This window comes from Heptranchias perlo, unplaced genomic scaffold (assembly GCF_035084215.1).
Source record: "Heptranchias perlo isolate sHepPer1 unplaced genomic scaffold, sHepPer1.hap1 HAP1_SCAFFOLD_344, whole genome shotgun sequence".
Taxonomy (NCBI): Eukaryota; Metazoa; Chordata; class Chondrichthyes; order Hexanchiformes; family Hexanchidae; genus Heptranchias; species Heptranchias perlo.
In genome coordinates, this window is record NW_027139356.1 from 227,507 (window position 1) to 249,369 (window position 21,863).

General features: G+C 53.1%; 1 protein-coding gene across 3 annotated transcripts in view; it reads right to left on the reverse strand.

Moving 5' to 3' along the window:
• LOC137311511 (extracellular matrix protein 2-like) overlaps positions 1 to 21,863 on the reverse strand; it is a 119,349-nt gene that overhangs the window by 80,510 nt on the left and 16,976 nt on the right. For all 3 annotated transcript variants that reach the window (XR_010960432.1, XM_067978664.1, XM_067978665.1), the window contains exon 5: positions 15,537 to 15,669. Coding sequence is in view for 2 of the 3 variants with exons in the window: in XM_067978664.1 (XP_067834765.1) it covers positions 15,537 to 15,669 (133 nt within the window). In the remaining variant the exon portion in view is untranslated. The remainder of the gene's footprint in view (positions 1 to 15,536; positions 15,670 to 21,863) is intronic.

Here is a 21,863-nt window from a genome sequence, read left to right on the forward strand (position 1 = left end):
GGGGGTGTGTTGGGGGTGTATTGGGATGTATTGGGATGTGTTGGGATGTGTTGGGGGTGTATTGGGATGTGTTGGGATGTGTTGGGGGTGTATTGGGATGTGTTGGGATGTGTTGGGGGTGTATTGGGATGTGTTGGGATGTGTTGGGGTGTATTGGGATGTGTTGGGGTGTGTTGGGGTGTGTTGGGGGTGTGTTGGGATGTGTTGGGGGTGTATTGGGATGTGTTGGGATGTGTTGGGGGTGTATTGGGATGTGTTGGGATGTGTTGGGGTGTGTTGGGGTTGTATTGGGATGTGTTGGGGTGTGTTGGGGTTGTATTGGGATGTGTTGGGATGTGTTGGGGTGTGTTGGGGTTGTATTGGGATGTGTTGGGGTGTGTTGGGGTTGTATTGGGATGTGTTGGGGTGTGTTGGGGGTGTATTGGGATGTGTTGGGCTGTGTTGGGGTTGTCTTGGGATGTGTTGGGATGTGTTGGGGTGTGTTGGGGTTGTATTGGGATGTGTTGGGATGTGTTGGGGTGTGTTGGGGGTGTATTGGGATGTGTTGGGATGTGTTGGGGTTGTATTGGGATGTGTTGGGATGTGTTGGGATGTGTTGGGGGTGTATTGGGATGTGTTGGGATGTGTTGGGGTGTATTGGGATGTGTTGGGGTGTGTTGGGGTGTGTTGGGGGTGTGTTGGGATGTGTTGGGGTTGTATTGGGATGTGTTGGGATGTGTTGGGGGTGTATTGGGATGTGTTGGGATGTGTTGGGGTGTGTTGGGGTTGTATTGGGATGTGTTGGGGTGTGTTGGGGGTGTATTGGGGTGTGTTGGGATGTGTTGGGGTGTGTTGGGGGTGTATTGGGATGTGTTGGGGTGTGTTGGGGTTGTATTGGGATGTGTTGGGGTGTGTTGGGGTTGTATTGGGATGTGTTGGGATGTGTTGGGGTGTGTTGGGGGTGTATTGGGGTGTGTTGGGGTTGTATTGGGATGTGTTGGGATGTGTTGGGGTGTATTGGGTGTGTATTGGGGATGTGTTGGGATGTGTTGGGGTGTGTTGGGATGTATTGGGGTGTATTGGGATGTGTTGGGATGTGTTGGGATGTGTTGGGGTGTGTTGGGGTGTATTGGGGTGTGTTGGGGAGTATTGGGGATGTGTTGGGGATGTGTTGGGGTGTATTGGGATGTGCTGGGGTGTATTGGGATGTGTTGGGATGTGTTGGGATGTGTTGGGTTGTATTGGGATGTGTTGGGATGTGTTGGGGTGTGTTGGGGTGTGTTGGGGTGTATTGGGGTGTATTGGGGGTGTATTGGGGTGTATTGGGGTGTATTGGGATGTGTTGGGATGTGTTGGGGTGTGTTGGGGTGTATTGGGGTGTATTGGGATGTGTTGGGATGTGTTGGGATGTGTTGGGGTGTGTTGGGGGTGTATTGGGGGTGTATTGGGGTGTGTTGGGGTTGTATTGGGATGTGTTGGGATGTGTTGGGGTGTATTGGGGGTGTATTGGGGTGTATTGGGGTGTATTGGGGTGTGTTGGGGTTGTATTGGGATGTGTTGGGATGTGTTGGGGTGTATTGGGGGTGTATTGGGGATGTATTGGGATGTGTTGGGGTGTATTGGGGGTGTATTGGGGATGTATTGGGATGTGTTGGGGTGTATTGGGGGTGTATTGGGGTGTGTTGGGGTGTATTGGGGTGTATTGGGATGTGTTGGGATGTGTTGGGATGTGTTGGGATGTGTTGGGATGTGTTGGGTTGTATTGGGATGTGTTGGGATGTGTTGGGGTGTGTTGGGGTGTATTGGGATGTGTTGGGATGTGTTGGGATGTGTTGGGGTGTGTTGGGGTGTGTTGGGGATGTGTTGGGGATGTGTTGGGGTTGTGTTGGGGGTGTATTGGGGTGTGTTGGGGATGTATTGGGGTGTGTTGGGGATGTATTGGGATGTGTTGGGGTTGTATTGGGGTGTGTTGGGGATGTATTGGGATGTGTTGGGGTTGTATTGGGGTGTGTTGGGGTTGTATTGGGGGTGTATTGGGATGTGTTGGGATGTATTGGGATGTGTTGGGGTTGTATTGGGATGTGTTGGGGTGTGTTGGGGTGTGTTGGGGGTGTATTGGGATGTGTTGGGGTTGTATTGGGATGTGTTGGGGGTGTATTGGGGTGTGTTGGGGATGTGTTGGGGTGTGTTGGGGTGTGTTGGGGTTGTATTGGGATGTGTTGGGGTGTGTTTGGGTGTGTTGGGGGTGTATTGGGGTGTATTGGGATGTGTTGGGGTGTGTTGGGGTGTGTTGGGGATGTGTTGGGGTGTGTTGGGGATGTATTGGGGTGTGTTGGGGATGTATTGGGATGTGTTGGGGTTGTATTGGGGTGTGTTGGGGATGTATTGGGATGTGTTGGGGTTGTATTGGGGTGTGTTGGGGATGTATTGGGATGTGTTGGGGTTGTATTGGGGTGTGTTGGGGTTGTATTGGGGTGTGTTGGGGATGTATTGGGATGTGTTGGGGTTGTATTGGGATGTGTTGGGATGTATTGGGATGTGTTGGGGTTGTATTGGGATGTGTTGGGGTTGTATTGGGATGTGTTGGGGTTGTATTGGGATGTGTTGGGGGTGTATTGGGATGTGTTGGGGTTGTATTGGGATGTGTTGGGGGTGTATTGGGGTGTGTTGGGGATGTGTTGGGGATGTGTTGGGGATGTGTTGGGGTGTGTTGGGGTTGTATTGGGATGTGTTGGGGTTGTATTGGGGTGTGTTGGGGTGTGTTGGGGGTGTGTTGGGGTGTGTTGGGGATGTGTTGGGGTGTGTTGGGGTGTATTGGGGATGTGTTGGGGATGTGTTGGGGTTGTATTGGGATGTGTTGGGGATGTGTTGGGGTGTATTGGGGTGTATTGGGATGTGTTGGGGATGTATTGGGATGTGTTGGGGATGTATTGGGGTGTGTTGGGGGTGTATTGGGGTGTGTTGGGGGTGTATTGGGATGTGTTGGGGATGTGTTGGGGTGTATTGGGGTGTATTGGGATGTGTTGGGGATGTATTGGGATGTGTTGGGGATGTATTGGGGTGTGTTGGGGGTGTATTGGGGTGTGTTGGGGGTGTATTGGGATGTGTTGGGGGTGTGTTGGGGTTGTATTGGGATGTGTTGGGGATGTGTTGGGGTGTGTTGGGGTTGTATTGGGATGTGTTGGGATGTGTTGGGGGTGTATTGGGATGTGTTGGGATGTGTTGGGGTGTGTTGGGGATATATTGGGATGTGTTGGGGATGTGTTGGGATGTGTTGGGGGTGTATTGGGATGTGTTGGGGATGTGTTGGGGTGTGTTGGGGTTGTATTGGGATGTGTTGGGGATGTGTTGGGGTGTGTTGGGGTTGTATTGGGATGTCTTGGGGATGTGTTGGGGTTGTATTGGGATGTGTTGGGGATGTATTGGGGTGTGTTGGGGATGTATTGGGGTGTGTTGGGGGTGTGTTGGGGATGTATTGGGATGTGTTGGGATGTGTTGGGATGTGTTGGGGGTGTATTGGGATGTGTTGGGATGTGTTGGGGTGTGTTGGGGGTGTATTGGGATGTGTTGGGGATGTGTTGGGGTTGTATTGGGGTGTGTTGGGGGTGTATTGGGATGTGTTGGGGGTGTATTGGGATGTGTTGGGGATGTGTTGGGGTGTATTGGGGATGTGTTGGGGATGTGTTGGGGGTGTATTGGGGTGTATTGGGGATGTATTGGGGTGTATTGGGATGTGTTGGGGGTGTATTGGGATGTGTTGGGGATGTGTTGGGGTGTGTTGGGGGTGTATTGGGGTGTGTTGGGGATGTGTTGGGATGTATTGGGATGTGTTGGGGATGTGTTGGGGTGTATTGGGATGTGTTGGGGGTGTATTGGGGATGTATTGGGATGTGTTGGGGATGTATTGGGGTGTATTGGGATGTGTTGGGGATGTGTTGGGGTGTATTGGGATGTGTTGGGGATGTGTTGGGGGTGTATTGGGGTGTGTTGGGGGTGTGTTGGGGATGTGTTGGGGATGTGTTGGGGTTGTGTTGGGGATGTGTTGGGGATGTGTTGGGGTTGTGTTGGGGGTGTGTTGGGGTCTGTTGGGGTGTGTTGGGGATGTGTTGGGGATGTGTTGGGGTTGTGTTGGGGGTGTATTGGGGTGTGTTGGGGGTGTGTTGGGGTGTGTTGGGGATGTGTTGGGGATGTGTTGTGGTTGTGTTGGGGGTGTGTTGGGGTCTGTTGGGGTGTGTTGGGGATGTGTTGGGGTGTGTTGGGGTCTGTTGGGGTGTGTTGGGGATGTGTTGGGGTGTGTTGGGGTGTGTTGGGGGTGTATTGGGGTGTATTGGGATGTGTTGGGGTGTGTTGGGGTGTGTTGGGGATGTGTTGGGGTGTGTTGGGGATGTATTGGGGTGTGTTGGGGATGTATTGGGATGTGTTGGGGTTGTATTGGGGTGTGTTGGGGATGTATTGGGATGTGTTGGGGTTGTATTGGGGTGTGTTGGGGATGTATTGGGATGTGTTGGGGTTGTATTGGGGTGTGTTGGGGTTGTATTGGGGTGTGTTGGGGATGTATTGGGATGTGTTGGGGTTGTATTGGGATGTGTTGGGATGTATTGGGATGTGTTGGGGTTGTATTGGGATGTGTTGGGGGTGTATTGGGGTGTGTTGGGGGTGTATTGGGATGTGTTGGGGTTGTATTGGAATGTGTTGGGGTGTGTTGGGGTGTGTTGGGGTTGTATTGGGATGTGTTGGGGTTGTATTGGGGTGTGTTGGGGTGTGTTGGGGGTGTGTTGGGGGTGTATTGGGATGTGTTGGGGTTGTATTGGGATGTGTTGGGGGTGTGTTGGGGATGTGTTGGGGATGTGTTGGGGTGTGTTGGGGTGTGTTGGGGTTGTATTGGGGTGTGTTGGGGATGTGTTGGGGATGTGTTGGGGTGTGTTGGGGTGTGTTGGGGTGTATTGGGATGTGTTGGGGATGTGTTGGGGTGTGTTGGGGATGTATTGGGGTGTATTGGGGTGTATTGGGATGTGTTGGGGTGTGTTGGGGGTGTATTGGGATGTGTTGAGGTGTGTTGGGGGTGTATTGGGATGTGTTGGGGTGTGTTGGGGGTGTGTTGGGGGTGTATTGGGATGTATTGGGATGTGTTGGGATGTGTTGGGGGTGTATTGGGATGTGTTGGGATGTGTTGGGGGTGTATTGGGATGTGTTGGGATGTGTTGGGGGTGTATTGGGATGTGTTGGGATGTGTTGGGGTGTATTGGGATGTGTTGGGGTGTGTTGGGGTGTGTTGGGGGTGTGTTGGGATGTGTTGGGGGTGTATTGGGATGTGTTGGGATGTGTTGGGGGTGTATTGGGATGTGTTGGGATGTGTTGGGGTGTGTTGGGGTTGTATTGGGATGTGTTGGGGTGTGTTGGGGATGTATTGGGATGTGTTGGGATGTGTTGGGGTGTGTTGGGGTTGTATTGGGATGTGTTGGGGTGTGTTGGGGTTGTATTGGGATGTGTTGGGGTGTGTTGGGGGTGTATTGGGATGTGTTGGGATGTGTTGGGGTTGTATTGGGATGTGTTGGGATGTGTTGGGGTGTGTTGGGGTTGTATTGGGATGTGTTGGGATGTGTTGGGGTGTGTTGGGGGTGTATTGGGATGTGTTGGGATGTGTTGGGGTTGTATTGGGATGTGTTGGGATGTGTTGGGATGTGTTGGGGGTGTATTGGGATGTGTTGGGATGTGTTGGGGTGTATTGGGATGTGTTGGGGTGTGTTGGGGTGTGTTGGGGGTGTGTTGGGATGTGTTGGGGGTGTATTGGGATGTGTTGGGATGTGTTGGGGGTGTATTGGGATGTGTTGGGATGTGTTGGGGTGTGTTGGGGTTGTATTGGGATGTGTTGGGGTGTGTTGGGGGTGTATTGGGGTGTGTTGGGATGTGTTGGGGTGTGTTGGGGGTGTATTGGGATGTGTTGGGGTGTGTTGGGGTTGTATTGGGATGTGTTGGGGTGTGTTGGGGTTGTATTGGGATGTGTTGGGATGTGTTGGGGTGTGTTGGGGGTGTATTGGGGTGTGTTGGGGTTGTATTGGGATGTGTTGGGATGTGTTGGGGTGTATTGGGGGTGTATTGGGGATGTGTTGGGGTGTGTTGGGGTGTATTGGGGTGTATTGGGATGTGTTGGGATGTGTTGGGATGTGTTGGGGTGTGTTGGGGTGTATTGGGGTGTGTTGGGGTGTATTGGGGATGTGTTGGGGATGTGTTGGGGTGTATTGGGATGTGTTGGGGTGTATTGGGATGTGTTGGGATGTGTTGGGATGTGTTGGGTTGTATTGGGATGTGTTGGGATGTGTTGGGGTGTATTGGGGTGTATTGGGGTGTATTGGGGGTGTATTGGGGTGTATTGGGGTGTATTGGGATGTGTTGGGGTGTGTTGGGGTGTATTGGGGTGTATTGGGATGTGTTGGGATGTGTTGGGATGTGTTGGGGTGTGTTGGGGGTGTATTGGGGGTGTATTGGGGTGTGTTGGGGTTGTATTGGGATGTGTTGGGATGTGTTGGGGTGTATTGGGGGTGTATTGGGGTGTATTGGGGTGTATTGGGGTGTGTTGGGGTTGTATTGGGATGTGTTGGGATGTGTTGGGGTGTATTGGGGGTGTATTGGGGATGTATTGGGATGTGTTGGGGTGTATTGGGGGTGTATTGGGGATGTATTGGGATGTGTTGGGGTGTATTGGGGGTGTATTGGGGTGTGTTGGGGTGTATTGGGGTGTATTGGGATGTGTTGGGATGTGTTGGGATGTGTTGGGATGTGTTGGGATGTGTTGGGTTGTATTGGGATGTGTTGGGATGTGTTGGGGTGTGTTGGGGTGTATTGGGATGTGTTGGGATGTGTTGGGGTGTGTTGGGGTGTGTTGGGGATGTGTTGGGGATGTGTTGGGGTTGTGTTGGGGGTGTATTGGGGTGTGTTGGGGGTGTGTTGGGGTGTGTTGGGGATGTGTTGGGGATGTGTTGGGGATGTGTTGGGGTTGTGTTGGGGGTGTGTTGGGGTCTGTTGGGGTGTGTTGGGGATGTGTTGGGGTGTGTTGGGGTCTGTTGGGGTGTGTTGGGGATGTGTTGGGGTGTGTTGGGGTGTGTTGGGGGTGTATTGGGGTGTATTGGGATGTGTTGGGGTGTGTTGGGGTGTGTTGGGGATGTGTTGGGGTGTGTTGGGGATGTATTGGGGTGTGTTGGGGATGTATTGGGATGTGTTGGGGTTGTATTGGGGTGTGTTGGGGATGTATTGGGATGTGTTGGGGTTGTATTGGGGTGTGTTGGGGATGTATTGGGATGTGTTGGGGTTGTATTGGGGTGTGTTGGGGTTGTATTGGGGGTGTATTGGGATGTGTTGGGATGTATTGGGATGTGTTGGGGTTGTATTGGGATGTGTTGGGGTGTGTTGGGGTGTGTTGGGGGTGTATTGGGATGTTTTGGGGTTGTATTGGGATGTGTTGGGGGAGTATTGGGGTGTGTTGGGGATGTGTTGGGGTGTGTTGGGGTGTGTTGGGGTTGTATTGGGATGTGTTGGGGTTGTATTGGGGTGTGTTGGGGATGTATTGGGATGTGTTGGGGTTGTATTGGGGTGTGTTGGGGATGTATTGGGATGTGTTGGGGTTGTATTGGGGTGTGTTGGGGTTGTATTGGGGGTGTATTGGGATGTGTTGGGATGTATTGGGATGTGTTGGGGTTGTATTGGGATGTGTTGGGGTGTGTTGGGGTGTGTTGGGGGTGTATTGGGATGTTTTGGGGTTGTATTGGGATGTGTTGGGGGTGTATTGGGGTGTGTTGGGGATGTGTTGGAGTGTGTTGGGGTGTGTTGGGGTTGTATTGGGATGTGTTGGGGTTGTATTGGGGTGTGTTGGGGTGTGTTGGGGGTGTGTTGGGGGTGTATTGGGATGTGTTGGGGTTGTATTGGGATGTGTTGGGGGTGTGTTGGGGATGTGTTGGGGATGTGTTGGGGGGGTGTGTTGGGGTGTGTTGGGGTTGTATTGGGGTGTGTTGGGGATGTGTTGGGGATGTGTTGGGGTGTGTTGGGGTGTGTTGGGGTGTATTGGGATGTGTTGGGGATGTGTTGGGGTGTGTTGGGATGTATTGGGGTGTATTGGGGTGTATTGGGATGTGTTGGGGTGTGTTGGGGGTGTATTGGGATGTGTTGAGGTGTGTTGAGTGTGTATTGGGATGTGTTGGGGTGTGTTGGGGGTGTGTTGGGGGTGTATTGGGATGTATTGGGATGTGTTGGGATGTGTTGGGGGTGTATTGGGATGTGTTGGGATGTGTTGGGGGTGTATTGGGATGTGTTGGGATGTGTTGGGGGTGTATTGGGATGTGTTGGGATGTGTTGGGGTGTATTGGGATGTGTTGGGGTGTGTTGGGGTGTGTTGGGGGTGTGTTGGGATGTGTTGGGGGTGTATTGGGATGTGTTGGGATGTGTTGGGGGTGTATTGGGATGTGTTGGGATGTGTTGGGGTGTGTTGGGGTGTGTTGGGGATGTGTTGGGGTGTGTTGGGGATGTATTGGGGTGTGTTGGGGATGTATTGGGATGTGTTGGGGTTGTATTGGGGTGTGTTGGGGATGTATTGGGATGTGTTGGGGTTATATTGGGGTGTGTTGGGGATGTATTGGGATGTGTTGGGGTTGTATTGGGGTGTGTTGGGGATGTATTGGGATGTGTTGGGGTTGTATTGGGGTGTGTTGGGGTTGTATTGGGGTGTGTTGGGGATGTATTGGGATGTGTTGGGGTTGTATTGGGATGTGTTGGGATGTATTGGGATGTGTTGGGGTTGTATTGGGATGTGTTGGGGGTGTATTGGGGTGTGTTGGGGGTGTATTGGGATGTGTTGGGGTTGTATTGGGATGTGTTGGGGTGTGTTGGGGTGTGTTGGGGTTGTATTGGGATGTGTTGGGGTTGTATTGGGGTGTGTTGGGGTGTGTTGGGGGTGTATTGGGATGTGTTGGGGTTGTATTGGGATGTGTTGGGGGTGTGTTGGGGATGTGTTGGGGATGTGTTGGGGTGTGTTGGGGTGTGTTGGGGTTGTATTGGGGTGTGTTGGGGATGTGTTGGGGATGTGTTGGGGTGTGTTGGGGTGTGTTGGGGTGTATTGGGATGTGTTGGGGATGTGTTGGGGTGTGTTGGGGATGTATTGGGGTGTATTGGGGTGTATTGGGATGTGTTGGGGTGTGTTGGGGGTGTATTGGGATGTGTTGAGGTGTGTTGGGGGTGTATTGGGATGTGTTGGGGTGTGTTGGGGGTGTGTTGGGGGTGTATTGGGATGTATTGGGATGTGTTGGGATGTGTTGGGGGTGTATTGGGATGTGTTGGGATGTGTTGGGGGTGTATTGGGATGTGTTGGGATGTGTTGGGGGTGTATTGGGATGTGTTGGGATGTGTTGGGGTGTATTGGGATGTGTTGGGGTGTGTTGGGGTGTGTTGGGGGTGTGTTGGGATGTGTTGGGGGTGTATTGGGATGTGTTGGGATGTGTTGGGGGTGTATTGGGATGTGTTGGGATGTGTTGGGGTGTGTTGGGGTTGTATTGGGATGTGTTGGGGTGTGTTGGGGTTGTATTGGGATGTGTTGGGATGTGTTGGGGTGTGTTGGGGTTGTATTGGGATGTGTTGGGGTGTGTTGGGGTTGTATTGGGATGTGTTGGGGTGTGTTGGGGGTGTATTGGGATGTGTTGGGATGTGTTGGGGTTGTATTGGGATGTGTTGGGATGTGTTGGGGTGTGTTGGGGTTGTATTGGGATGTGTTGGGATGTGTTGGGGTGTGTTGGGGGTGTATTGGGATGTGTTGGGATGTGTTGGGGTTGTATTGGGATGTGTTGGGATGTGTTGGGATGTGTTGGGGGTGTATTGGGATGTGTTGGGATGTGTTGGGGTGTATTGGGATGTGTTGGGGTGTGTTGGGGTGTGTTGGGGGTGTGTTGGGATGTGTTGGGGTTGTATTGGGATGTGTTGGGATGTGTTGGGGGTGTATTGGGATGTGTTGGGATGTGTTGGGGTGTGTTGGGGTTGTATTGGGATGTGTTGGGGTGTGTTGGGGGTGTATTGGGGTGTGTTGGGATGTGTTGGGGTGTGTTGGGGGTGTATTGGGATGTGTTGGGGTGTGTTGGGGTTGTATTGGGATGTGTTGGGGTGTGTTGGGGTTGTATTGGGATGTGTTGGGATGTGTTGGGGTGTGTTGGGGGTGTATTGGGGTGTGTTGGGGTTGTATTGGGATGTGTTGGGATGTGTTGGGGTGTATTGGGGGTGTATTGGGGATGTGTTGGGATGTGTTGGGGTGTGTTGGGGTGTATTGGGGTGTATTGGGATGTGTTGGGATGTGTTGGGATGTGTTGGGGTGTGTTGGGGTGTATTGGGGTGTGTTGGGGAGTATTGGGGATGTGTTGGGGATGTGTTGGGGTGTATTGGGATGTGTTGGGGTGTATTGGGATGTGTTGGGATGTGTTGGGATGTGTTGGGTTGTATTGGGATGTGTTGGGATGTGTTGGGGTGTGTTGGGGTGTGTTGGGGTGTATTGGGGTGTATTGGGGGTGTATTGGGGTGTATTGGGGTGTATTGGGATGTGTTGGGATGTGTTGGGGTGTGTTGGGGTGTATTGGGGTGTATTGGGATGTGTTGGGATGTGTTGGGATGTGTTGGGGTGTGTTGGGGGTGTATTGGGGGTGTATTGGGGTGTGTTGGGGTTGTATTGGGATGTGTTGGGATGTGTTGGGGTGTATTGGGGGTGTATTGGGGTGTATTGGGGTGTATTGGGGTGTGTTGGGGTTGTATTGGGATGTGTTGGGATGTGTTGGGGTGTATTGGGGGTGTATTGGGGATGTATTGGGATGTGTTGGGGTGTATTGGGGGTGTATTGGGGATGTATTGGGATGTGTTGGGGTGTATTGGGGTTGTATTGGGGTGTGTTGGGGTGTATTGGGGTGTATTGGGATGTGTTGGGATGTGTTGGGATGTGTTGGGATGTGTTGGGATGTGTTGGGTTGTATTGGGATGTGTTGGGATGTGTTGGGGTGCGTTGGGGTGTATTGGGATGTGTTGGGATGTGTTGGGATGTGTTGGGGTGTGTTGGGGTGTGTTGGGGATGTGTTGGGGATGTGTTGGGGTTGTGTTGGGGGTGTATTGGGGTGTGTTGGGGATGTATTGGGGTGTGTTGGGGATGTATTGGGATGTGTTGGGGTTGTATTGGGGTGTGTTGGGGATGTATTGGGATGTGTTGGGGTTGTATTGGGGTGTGTTGGGGTTGTATTGGGGGTGTATTGGGATGTGTTGGGATGTATTGGGATGTGTTGGGGTTGTATTGGGATGTGTTGGTGTGTGTTGGGGTGTGTTGGGGGTGTATTGGGATGTGTTGGGGTTGTATTGGGATGTGTTGGGGGTGTATTGGGGTGTGTTGGGGATGTGTTGGGGTGTGTTGGGGTGTGTTGGGGTTGTATTGGGATGTGTTGGGGTTGTATTGGGGTGTGTTGGGGTGTGTTGGGGGTGTGTTGGGGGTGTATTGGGATGTGTTGGGGTTGTATTGGGATGTGTTGGGGGTGTGTTGGGGATGTGTTGGGGATGTGTTGGGGATGTGTTGGGGATGTGTTGGGGTGTGTTGGGGTGTGTTGGGGTGTATTGGGATGTGTTGGGGATGTGTTGGGGTGTGTTGGGGATGTATTGGGGTGTATTGGGGTGTATTGGGATGTGTTGGGGTGTGTTGGGGGTGTATTGGGATGTGTTGAGGTGTGTTGGGGGTGTATTGGGATGTGTTGGGGTGTGTTGGGGGTGTGTTGGGGGTGTATTGGGATGTATTGGGATGTGTTGGGATGTGTTGGGGGTGTATTGGGATGTGTTGGGATGTGTTGGGGGTGTATTGGGATGTGTTGGGATGTGTTGGGGTGTATTGGGATGTGTTGGGGTGTGTTGGGGTGTGTTGGGGGTGTGTTGGGATGTGTTGGGAGTGTATTGGGATGTGTTGGGATGTGTTGGGGGTGTATTGGGATGTGTTGGGATGTGTTGGGGTGTGTTGGGGTTGTATTGGGATGTGTTGGGGTGTGTTGGGGTTGTATTGGGATGTGTTGGGATGTGTTGGGGTGTGTTGGGGTTGTATTGGGATGTGTTGGGGTGTGTTGGGGTTGTATTGGGATGTGTTGGGGTGTGTTGGGGGTGTATTGGGATGTGTTGGGATGTGTTGGGGTTGTATTGGGATGTGTTGGGATGTGTTGGGGTGTGTTGGGGTTGTATTGGGATGTGTTGGGATGTGTTGGGGTGTGTTGAGGGTGTATTGGGATGTGTTGGGATGTGTTGGGGTTGTATTGGGATGTGTTGGGATGTGTTGGGATGTGTTGGGGGTGTATTGGGATGTGTTGGGATGTGTTGGGGTGTATTGGGATGTGTTGGGGTGTGTTGGGGTGTGTTGGGGGTGTGTTGGGATGTGTTGGGGGTGTATTGGGATGTGTTGGGATGTGTTGGGGGTGTATTGGGATGTGTTGGGATGTGTTGGGGTGTGTTGGGGTTGTATTGGGATGTGTTGGGGTGTGTTGGGGGTGTATTGGGGTGTGTTGGGATGTGTTGGGGTGTGTTGGGGGTGTATTGGGATGTGTTGGGGTGTGTTGGGGTTGTATTGGGATGTGTTGGGGTGTGTTGGGGTTGTATTGGGATGTGTTGGGATGTGTTGGGGTGTGTTGGGGGTGTATTGGGGATGTGTTGGGGATGTGTTGGGGTGTATTGGGATGTGTTGGGGTGTATTGGGATGTGTTGGGGTGTGTTGGGGTGTATTGGGGTGTGTTGGGGTGTATTGGGATGTGTTGGGATGTGTTGGGATGTGTTGGGTTGTATTGGGATGTGTTGGGATGTGTTGGGGTGTGTTGGGGTGTGTTGGGGTGTATTGGGGTGTATTGGGGGTGTATTGGGGTGTATTGGGATGTGTTGGGATGTGTTGGGGTGTGTTGGGGTGTATTGGGGTGTATTGGGATGTGTTGGGATGTGTTGGGATGTGTTGGGGTGTGTTGGGGGTGTATTGGGGGTGTATTGGGGTGTGTTGGGGTTGTATTGGGATGTGTTGGGATGTGTTGGGGTGTATTGGGGGTGTATTGGGGTGTGTTGGGGTTGTATTGGGCTGTGTTGGGATGTGTTGGGGTGTATTGGGGGTGTATTGGGGATGTATTGGGATGTGTTGGGGTGTATTGGGGGTGTATTGGGATGTGTTGGGATGTGTTGGGATGTGTTGGGTTGTATTGGGATGTGTTGGGATGTGTTGGGGTGTGTTGGGGTGTGTTGGGGTGTATTGGGATGTGTTGGGGTGTATTGGGGTGTGTTGGGGTGTATTGGGGATGTGTTGGGAATGTGTTGGGGTGTATTGGGATGTGTTGGGGTGTATTGGGGATGTGTTGGGAATGTGTTGGGGTGTATTGGGATGTGTTGGGGTGTATTGGGGTGTGTTGGGGTGTGTTGGGGTGTATTGGGGTGTGTTGGGGTGTGTTGTGGTGTATTGGGGTGTGTTGGGGTGTATTGGGATGTGTTGGGATGTGTTGGGTTGTATTGGGATGTGTTGGGATGTGTTGGGGTGTATTGGGATGTGTTGGGGTGTGTTGGGGTGTATTGGGATGTGTTGGGATGTGTTGGGGTGTGTTGGGGATGTATTGGGATGTGTTGGGGATGTGTTGGGGTGTGTTGGGGTGTGTTGGGGTGTATTGGGATGTGTTGGGATGTGTTGGGATGTGTTGGGTTGTATTGGGATGTGTTGGGATGTGTTGGGGTGTGTTGGGGATGTATTGGGATGTGTTGGGGATGTGTTGGGGTGTATTGGGATGTGTTGGGGTGTGTTGGGGTGTATTGGGATGTGTTGGGATGTGTTGGGGTGTGTTGGGGATGTATTGGGATGTGTTGGGGATGTGTTGGGGTGTATTGGGATGTGTTGGGGTGTGTTGGGGTGTGTTGGGATGTGTTGGGATGTGTATTGGGATGTGTTGGGGTGTGTTGGGGTGTATTGGGATGTGTTGGGGTGTGTTGGGGATGTGTTGGGATGTGTCGGGGTTGTATTGGGATGTGTTGGGGTGTGTTGGGGATGGGTTGGGGATGTGTTGGGGTGTATTGGGATGTGTTGGGGTTGTATTGGGATGTGTTGGGGTGTGTTGGGGATGTGTTGGGGTGTATTGGGATGTGTTGGGGTGTATTGGGATGTGTTGGGGTGTGTTGGGGTGTGTTGGGGATGTGTTGGGGTGTGTTGGGGTGTATTGGGGTTGTATTGGGGTGTATTGGGATGTGTTGGGGATGTGTTGGGGTGTATTGGGATGTGTTGGGATGTGTTGGGTTGTATTGGGGTGTATTGGGATGTGTTGGGGTGTGTTGGTTTCCTCGGCCACTCAGCCATCCCAGTAAGTGACGCAGGGAGCTCGCTCCCCTCTCCTCGGGAATATTCGGTTCTGAGCTCCGCTGTCCGGGAGATCGACAGCACATTGTTTTTCAGACTGCGTTTGTTTTTCCCCTGCTGCTTCTCCTCTCCCTCTCCCCCTCCCTCTCCTCTCCCCTCGCCTCCTCTCTCCTCTCCCCTCCCCACCTCTACCTTCCCCTTCTCTCCCCTCCCTCTCCCTTCCCCCTCCCCTCCCCCTCCTCTCCCTCTCCCCCTCCCTTCCCCTTCCCCCCTCCTCTCCCCAGGTCTGCAATCTCTTTCCCCACCAATACCTTACACACACACACACACACATGTACACGCACACGCAAAGCTTGGGCTGATAAGTGGCAAGTAACATTCGCGCCAGACAAGTGCCAGGCAATGACCATCTCCAACAAGAGAGAGTCTAACCACCTCCCCTTGACATTCAACGGCATTACCATCGCCGAATCCCCCACCATCAACATCCTGGGGGTCACCATTGACAAGAAACTGAACTGGACCAGCCACATAAATACTGTGGCTACGAGAGCAGGTCAGAGGCTGGGTATTCTGCGGCGAGTGACTCACCTCCTGACTCCCCAAAGCCTTTCCACCATCTACAAGGCACAAGTCAGGAGTGTGATGGAATACTCTCCACTTGCCTGGATGAGTGCAGCTCCAACAACACTCAAGAAGCTCGACACCATCCAGGACAAAGCAGCCCGCTTGATTGGCACCCCATCCACCACCCTAAACATTCACTCCCTTCACCACCGGCGCACCGTGGCTGCAGTGTGGACCATCCACAGGATGCACTGCAGCAACTCGCCAAGGCTTCTTCGACAGCACCTCCCAAACCCGCGACCTCTACCACCTAGAAGGACAAGAACAGCAGGCACATGGGAACAACACCACCTGCACGTTCCCCTCCGAGTCACACACCATCCCGACTTGGAAATATATCAGCCGTTCCTTCATCGTCGCTGGGTCAAAATCCTGGAACTCCCTTCCTAACAGCACTGTGGGAGAACCTTCACCACACGGACTGCAGCGGTTCAAGAAGGCGGCTCACCACCACCTTCTCAAGGGCAATTAGGGATGGGCAATAAATGCCGGCCTCGCCAGCGACGCCCACATCCCATGAACGAATGATAAAAAAAGGCATACACGTACACACACACACACTCACGGAGGCTCTAACCTCGGAAGCTGTGACGATCCGTCACCTCCACACAGTTGTCGTTCATCTTGAGCTCCTCGAGGGTGGTGGGCAGTCGGGGGATTCGGCAGATCTGGTTACCGTCCAGGTTGAGTCTCCGCAGTCTGGTGAGGTTCTGCAAGAGAGAGAAAGCAAAGGGATTCACCCTGGGCGCAGCCAATGGGCGGAGGCGGTCAGCGTCCGTCCGAGGAGGGGCGGGGTTCGCACTGGGGTCACAGAGTCAGAGGTCAAGGGTCAACCATCGGCTGGTCAACTGGCTGAGATCCACGTTCCCGATTCCCAGCATGGTTGGGAGAGTCACTCCCTGACGCTCATGCCTTTTGTTGCCTCCAGACTCGGCTATTCCAATGCTCTCCCGGACGGCCTCTCATCCTCCACCCTCCGTACACTTCAGCCCATCCAGAGCTCTGCTGCCCCCCGCCTCCCCCCCCCCACCCCCCCCGGTATCCTTAACTCGCACCGAGTCCCGTTCACCCATCATTCCTGTGCTCGCTGACCTACATTGGCTCCCGGTCCGGAAACGCCTCGATTTTAAAATTCCCATCCTCGTTTTCAAATCCCTCCACGGCCCTCGCCCTCCCCCTCCCTATCTCTGTAACCTCCTCTAAACCTACAACCCCCCCCACCGCCCCACCGACCCTGACAAACACAGACACCATAGGCTGAAAGGCGTTCTTCTGTGCTGTAAACTTCTATGATTCTATGACCCCCTCCCAGATCTCTGCGTTCCTCCAATTCCGGCCTCTCGTCCATCCCCCGATTCCCATCGCTCCGCCATTGGCGGCCGTGCCCTCAGCCGCCTCGGCCCCAAGCTCTGGAATTCCCTCCCTAAACCTCTCCGCCCCTCTCTCTCTCTCCTTTAAGACGCTCCTTAAAACCTCCCTCTTTGATCGAGCTTTTAGTCACCTGTCCTAATATCTCCTGATGTGGCTCGGTGCCAATCCTTGTCTGATTTACGCTCCTGAGAAGCTCCTTGGGGACGTTTTACTACGTTCGAGGCGCTGGGTGAATTGTTGAGAGGGCAGGGCCGAGAGTCAGGGCAGCACATGACTGGAGGGAGGCAGGACGGGCCTCTGAAAATCGAGAAGCCTGGATGGGAAGGCCGAGGCCGGTTTTTGCAGGCCAGGCCGCCAAGGGTCGGAGAGCAGAGGAGCTGAGTCAATACAGGGGAGGGTTAAGCGTCAGTAATGGGGGTAGGGGAGGTGAATTACACCGTGACGTAGGCCCTTAAACAAGGCTTCCGGCAAGCTTCCCGTTAGAGTTAAGGCAGCCGAGCGAGAGAAGGCCCCGAGGTGGTTCATTCCCCTTTGACTGCAGAGGAAAGCCCAAATTGGTTGACTTCCTTGTTGACCGTGTTAGCCGCCCTCGAATCCCAGCAGGGCGGCCATTTTGAAACCCGCGAGCCGATTTTCCTCTTCCCGTCCCCCCCCCCCCCACCTCCCCGTCCCACCCACGTGCCGGCCGGCAGACTTTTCCGGAGTCGGCCCTCGCCAACGGCCGCAGGTCGGGGAACCCGGGAGCGGAAGGCCGGGGAATGCAGCCGCGGGAGGGCCCCGCAGATATGTGGCAAATGAGTTTCAATATCGAGGAGTGTGAGGTGGTGCATTTTGGCAGGAGAAATAAGGAGGCCTCATACTGCTTGGAAAATGAGAGTCTAAATGGGGGAGAGGAGCAGAGGGATCTGGGGGTACAGGTACACAGATCACTAAAAGTAGCGACGCAGGTTAATGAGGCCATAAAAAGGCAAATCAAGCACTGGGGTTCATTTCTAGAGGGATAGAATTGAAAAGCAGAGAAGTTGTGTTAAACTTGTATAGAACCTTGGTTAGACCACACTTGGAGCACTGGGCACAGTTCTGGTCTCCATATCACACTTGGAGCACTGAGCACAGTTCTGGTCTCCATATCACACTTGGAGCACTGGGCACAGTTCTGGTCTCCATATCACACTTGGAGCACTGGGCACAGTTCTGGTCTCCATATCACACTTGGAGCACTGGGCACAGTTCTGGTCTCCATATCACACTTGGAGCACTGGGCACAGTTCTGGTCTCCATATCACACTTGGAGCACTGGGCACAGTTCTGGTCTCCATATCACACTTGGAGCACTGGGCACAGTTCTGGTCTCCATATCACACTTGGAGCACTGGGCACAGTTCTGGTCTCCATATCTCACTTGGAGCACTGGGCACAGTTCTGGTCTCCATATTATAAAAAGGATATAGAGGCACTGGAGAAGGTGCAAAAAAGATTTACAAGGATGATCCCAGAACTGAGAGGTTATAACTATCAGGAAAGACTGAACAGACTGGGGCTCTTTTCTCTAGAAAAGAGAAGGCTGAGGGGTGACCTGATGGAGGTCTTTAAAATGATGAAGGGGTTTCGATAGGGTAGACGTAGAGAAGATGTTTCCACTTGTGGGGGAGACCAGAACGAGGGGGCCATCAATATAAGAGAGTCACTAATAAATCCAATCGGGGAATTCAGGAGAAACTTCTTTACCCAGAGAGCGGTGAGAATGTGGAACTCGCTCCCACATGGAGTGGTCGAGGGGAATAGAATCGATGGATTTAAGGGGAAGCTCGATAAACACATGAGGGAGAAAGGAACAGAAGGAGAGGGTGAGAGGGTGAGATGGAGTAGGGAGGGAGGAGGCTCGTGTAGAGGATAAACACCGGGGTAGCCCAGATGGGCCGAATGGCTGTAAACTCGATGTAAGCAGTCTCGAAGCAACTTGTTTTTTTTTCCCATCATGCACCAGGCACACCACCACAGACAAACCTCCATCAAAATGTTGTTCAAAACTTATCTTTGAAGAGAATTAAAAGATGGGGTCCCTTGAGTTAAAGCCTGATGTAGGCCTCGTTCGTCAAATTTGGCTCCTCTCAAAGAGTCAGTTCTTTTGTTTTGACGGCTCGCAGCCGTGAAGCCTGGAATGGAAGGCCTCTGACATTCAGGGCCCCACGGGAACTCATTCTTAGCTTGAGGAACGAGGCCAAGCAATAGCTCAGTTTGTCCTGTTTGGCATAACACTGCTCAGGGGGCCTCGCTGCTTGTTCTTGGCCCGGGATTCCTGCGCTGGGCCAACATGAGATAATGGGCCTCATTTTTTCATTTGGCTCCCCTCGGCTGCCTGCTCGATCTTGTAGCCCAGGCAGAACTTCGAGAAGGCAGGCCTCTTCTTCATGAAATCCAACGGGCCACACCTCTCGCCTCAACCCTCCCCTGTCCTCGTCGTGGCAGCCCTTCCCCCCCCGGTGCCGGTACTGAGGGAGGGGCGGGGGGGGGCGGTGCCTCCGGGATAGGGAGATTGGCCGCGGTGGCGAGGCCTCGGTGGGTTGAATAGCCCACCCACGTCCACAGCCCGGGGCTCCCGGGTTAAGAAAGGTCACTCGAGTGAGATGGCAGAGGCTGCAGGAGTCGGGCTGCTTCAGGGGGGAAAGAAATGGGATGAGGAGACAATTCCAAAAGGGCTGAGAAGATTTTCGACGTCACTGTGAGTGTAAATAATGATTCCCCATTTTCCCCCATTTAAAGTCTCCGCGCATTGGCGCCATGTCCGGCCCAGAGATCGGGTCGAAGGCTTCAGAAGATGGTCCCCCGTGGCCGGCCACTGAGAGTGATGACTTCCAGGGTGAACATTGCTGCCCCCCGCCCCGTATCCTTAACTCGCACCGAGTCCCGTTCACCCATCACCCCCCTGTGCTCGCTGACCTACACTGGCTCCCTGTCCGGCAACGCCTCCATTTTAAAATATGGTCCGATCCCTCCATGGCCCTCGCCCCCCCTCCCTATCTCTGGAACCTCCTACGGCCCCTACGACCCTCCCGGATCTCCGCGCTCCTCCAATTCCGGCCTCTTGTCCATCCCCCCGATTCCCATCGCTCCGCCATTGGCGGCCGTGCCTTCAGCCGCCTCGGGCCCTGAGCTCTGGAATTCCCTCCCTAAACCTCTCCACCTCTCTCTCTCTCCTTTAAGACGCTCCTTAAAACCGACCTCTTCGAACGAGCTTTGACCTGTGCTAATATCCCATGTGGCTTGGAGTCAAATTTTGTCTGATTTACGCTACAATGAAGCGCCTTGGGATATTTTACTACATTAAAGGCGCTATATAAATGCAGGTTGTTGTTGCTGTACCTGCCCTGGGAGTGTTTGATGGGACGGTGTAGAGGGAGCTTTACTCTGTATCTAACCCTGTACCTGCCCTGGGAGTGTTTGATGGGGACAGTGTAGAGGGAGCTTTACTCTGTATCTCACCCTGTACCTGCCCTGGGAGTGTTTGATGGGACAGTGTAGAGGGAGCTTTACTCTGTATCTAACCCTGTACCTGCCCTGGGAGTGTTTGATGGGGCAGTGTAGAGGGAGCTTTACTCTGTATCTAACCCTGTACCTGCCCTGGGAGTGTTTGATGGGGACAGTGTAGAGGGAGCTTTACTCTGTATCTAACACTGTACCTGCCCTGGGAGTGTTTGATGGGGACAGTGTAGAGGGAGCTTTACTCTGTATCTAACCCTGTACCTGCCCTGGGAGTGTTTGATGGGACAGTGTCGAGGGAGCTTTACTCTGTATCTAACCCTGTACCTGCCCTGGGAGTGTTTGATGGGACAGTGTAGAGGGAGCTTTACTCTGTATCTCACCCTGTACCTGCCCTGGGAGTGTTTGAAGGGACAGTGTAGAGGGAGCTTTACTCTGTATCTAACCCTGTACCTGCCCTGGGAGTGTTTGATGGGACAGTGTAGAGGGAGCTTTACTCTGTATCTAACACTGTCCCTGCCCTGGGAGTGTTTGATGGGACAGTGTAGAAGCAGCTTTACTCTGTATCTAACCCTGTACCTGCCCTGGGAGTGTTTGATGGGACAGTGTAGAGGGAGCTTTACTCTGTATCTAACCCTGTACCTGCCCTGGGAGTGTTTGATGGGACAGTGTAGAGGGAGCTTTACTCTGTATCTAACCCTGTACCTGCCCTGGGAGTGTTTGATGGGACAGTGTAGAGGGAGCTTTACTCTGTATCTAACCCTGTACCTGCCCTGGGAGTGTTTGATGGGACAGTGTAGAGGGAGCTTTACTCTGTATCTAACCCTGTACCTGCCCTGGGAGTGTTTGACGGGACAGTGTAGAGGGAGCTTTACTCTGTATCTAACCCTGTACCTGCCCTGGGAGTGTTTGATGGGACAGTGTAGAGGGAGCTTTACTCTGTATCTAACCCTGTACCTGCCCTGCGAGTGTTTGATGGGACAGTGTAGAGGGAGCTTTACTCTGTATCTAACCCTGTACCTGCTCTGGGAGTGTTTGATGGGACGGTGTAGAGGGAGCTTTACTCTGTATCTAACCCTGTACCTGCCCTGGGAGTGTTTGATGGGACAGTGTAGAGGGAGCTTTACTCTGTATCTAACCCTGTACCTGCTCTGGGAGTGTTTGATGGGACGGTGTAGAGGGAGCTTTACTCTGTATCTAACCCTGTACCTGCCCTGGGAGTGTTTGATGGGACAGTGTAGAGGGAGCTTTACTCTGTATCTAACCCTGTACCTGCTCTGGGAGTGTTTGATGGGACGGTGTAGAGGGAGCTTTACTCTGTATCTAACCCTGTACCTGCCCTGGGAGTGTTTGATGGGACGGTGTAGAGGGAGCTTTACTCTGTATCTAACCCTGTACCTCCCCCTGGGAGTGTTTGACGGGACAGTGTAGAGGGAGCTTTACTCTGTATCTAACCCTGTACCTGCCCCGGGAGTGTTTGACGGGACAGTGTAGAGGGAGCTTTACTCTGTATCTAACCCTGTACCTGCCCTGGGAGTGTTTGATGGGACAGTGTAGAGGGAGCTTTACTCTGTATCTAACCCTGTACCTGCCCTGGGAGTGTTTGATGGGACAGTGTAGAGGGAGCTTTACTCTGTATCTAACCCTGTACCTGCCCCGGGAGTGTTTGAAGGGACAGTGTAGAGGGAGCTTTCCATTGAATTTACAGCACAGATACAGGCCATTCTGCCCATCTGGTCTATCCCGGTGTTTATGCTCCACACGAGCCTCCTCCCTCCCTACTCCATCTCACCCTATCATCATATCCTTCTATTCCTTTCTCCCTCATGTGTTTATCGAGCTTCCCCTTAAATCCATCGATTCTATTCCCCTCGACCACTCCCTGTGGGAGCGAGTTCCACGTTCTCACCGCTCTCTGGGTGAAGGAGTTTCTCCTGAATTCCCCGATTGGATTTATCAGCGACTCTCTTATATCGGTGGCCCCCTCGTTCTGGTCTCCCCCCCCACGAGTGGAAACACCTTCTCTACGTCTGCCCTGTCGAAGCCTCTCGTC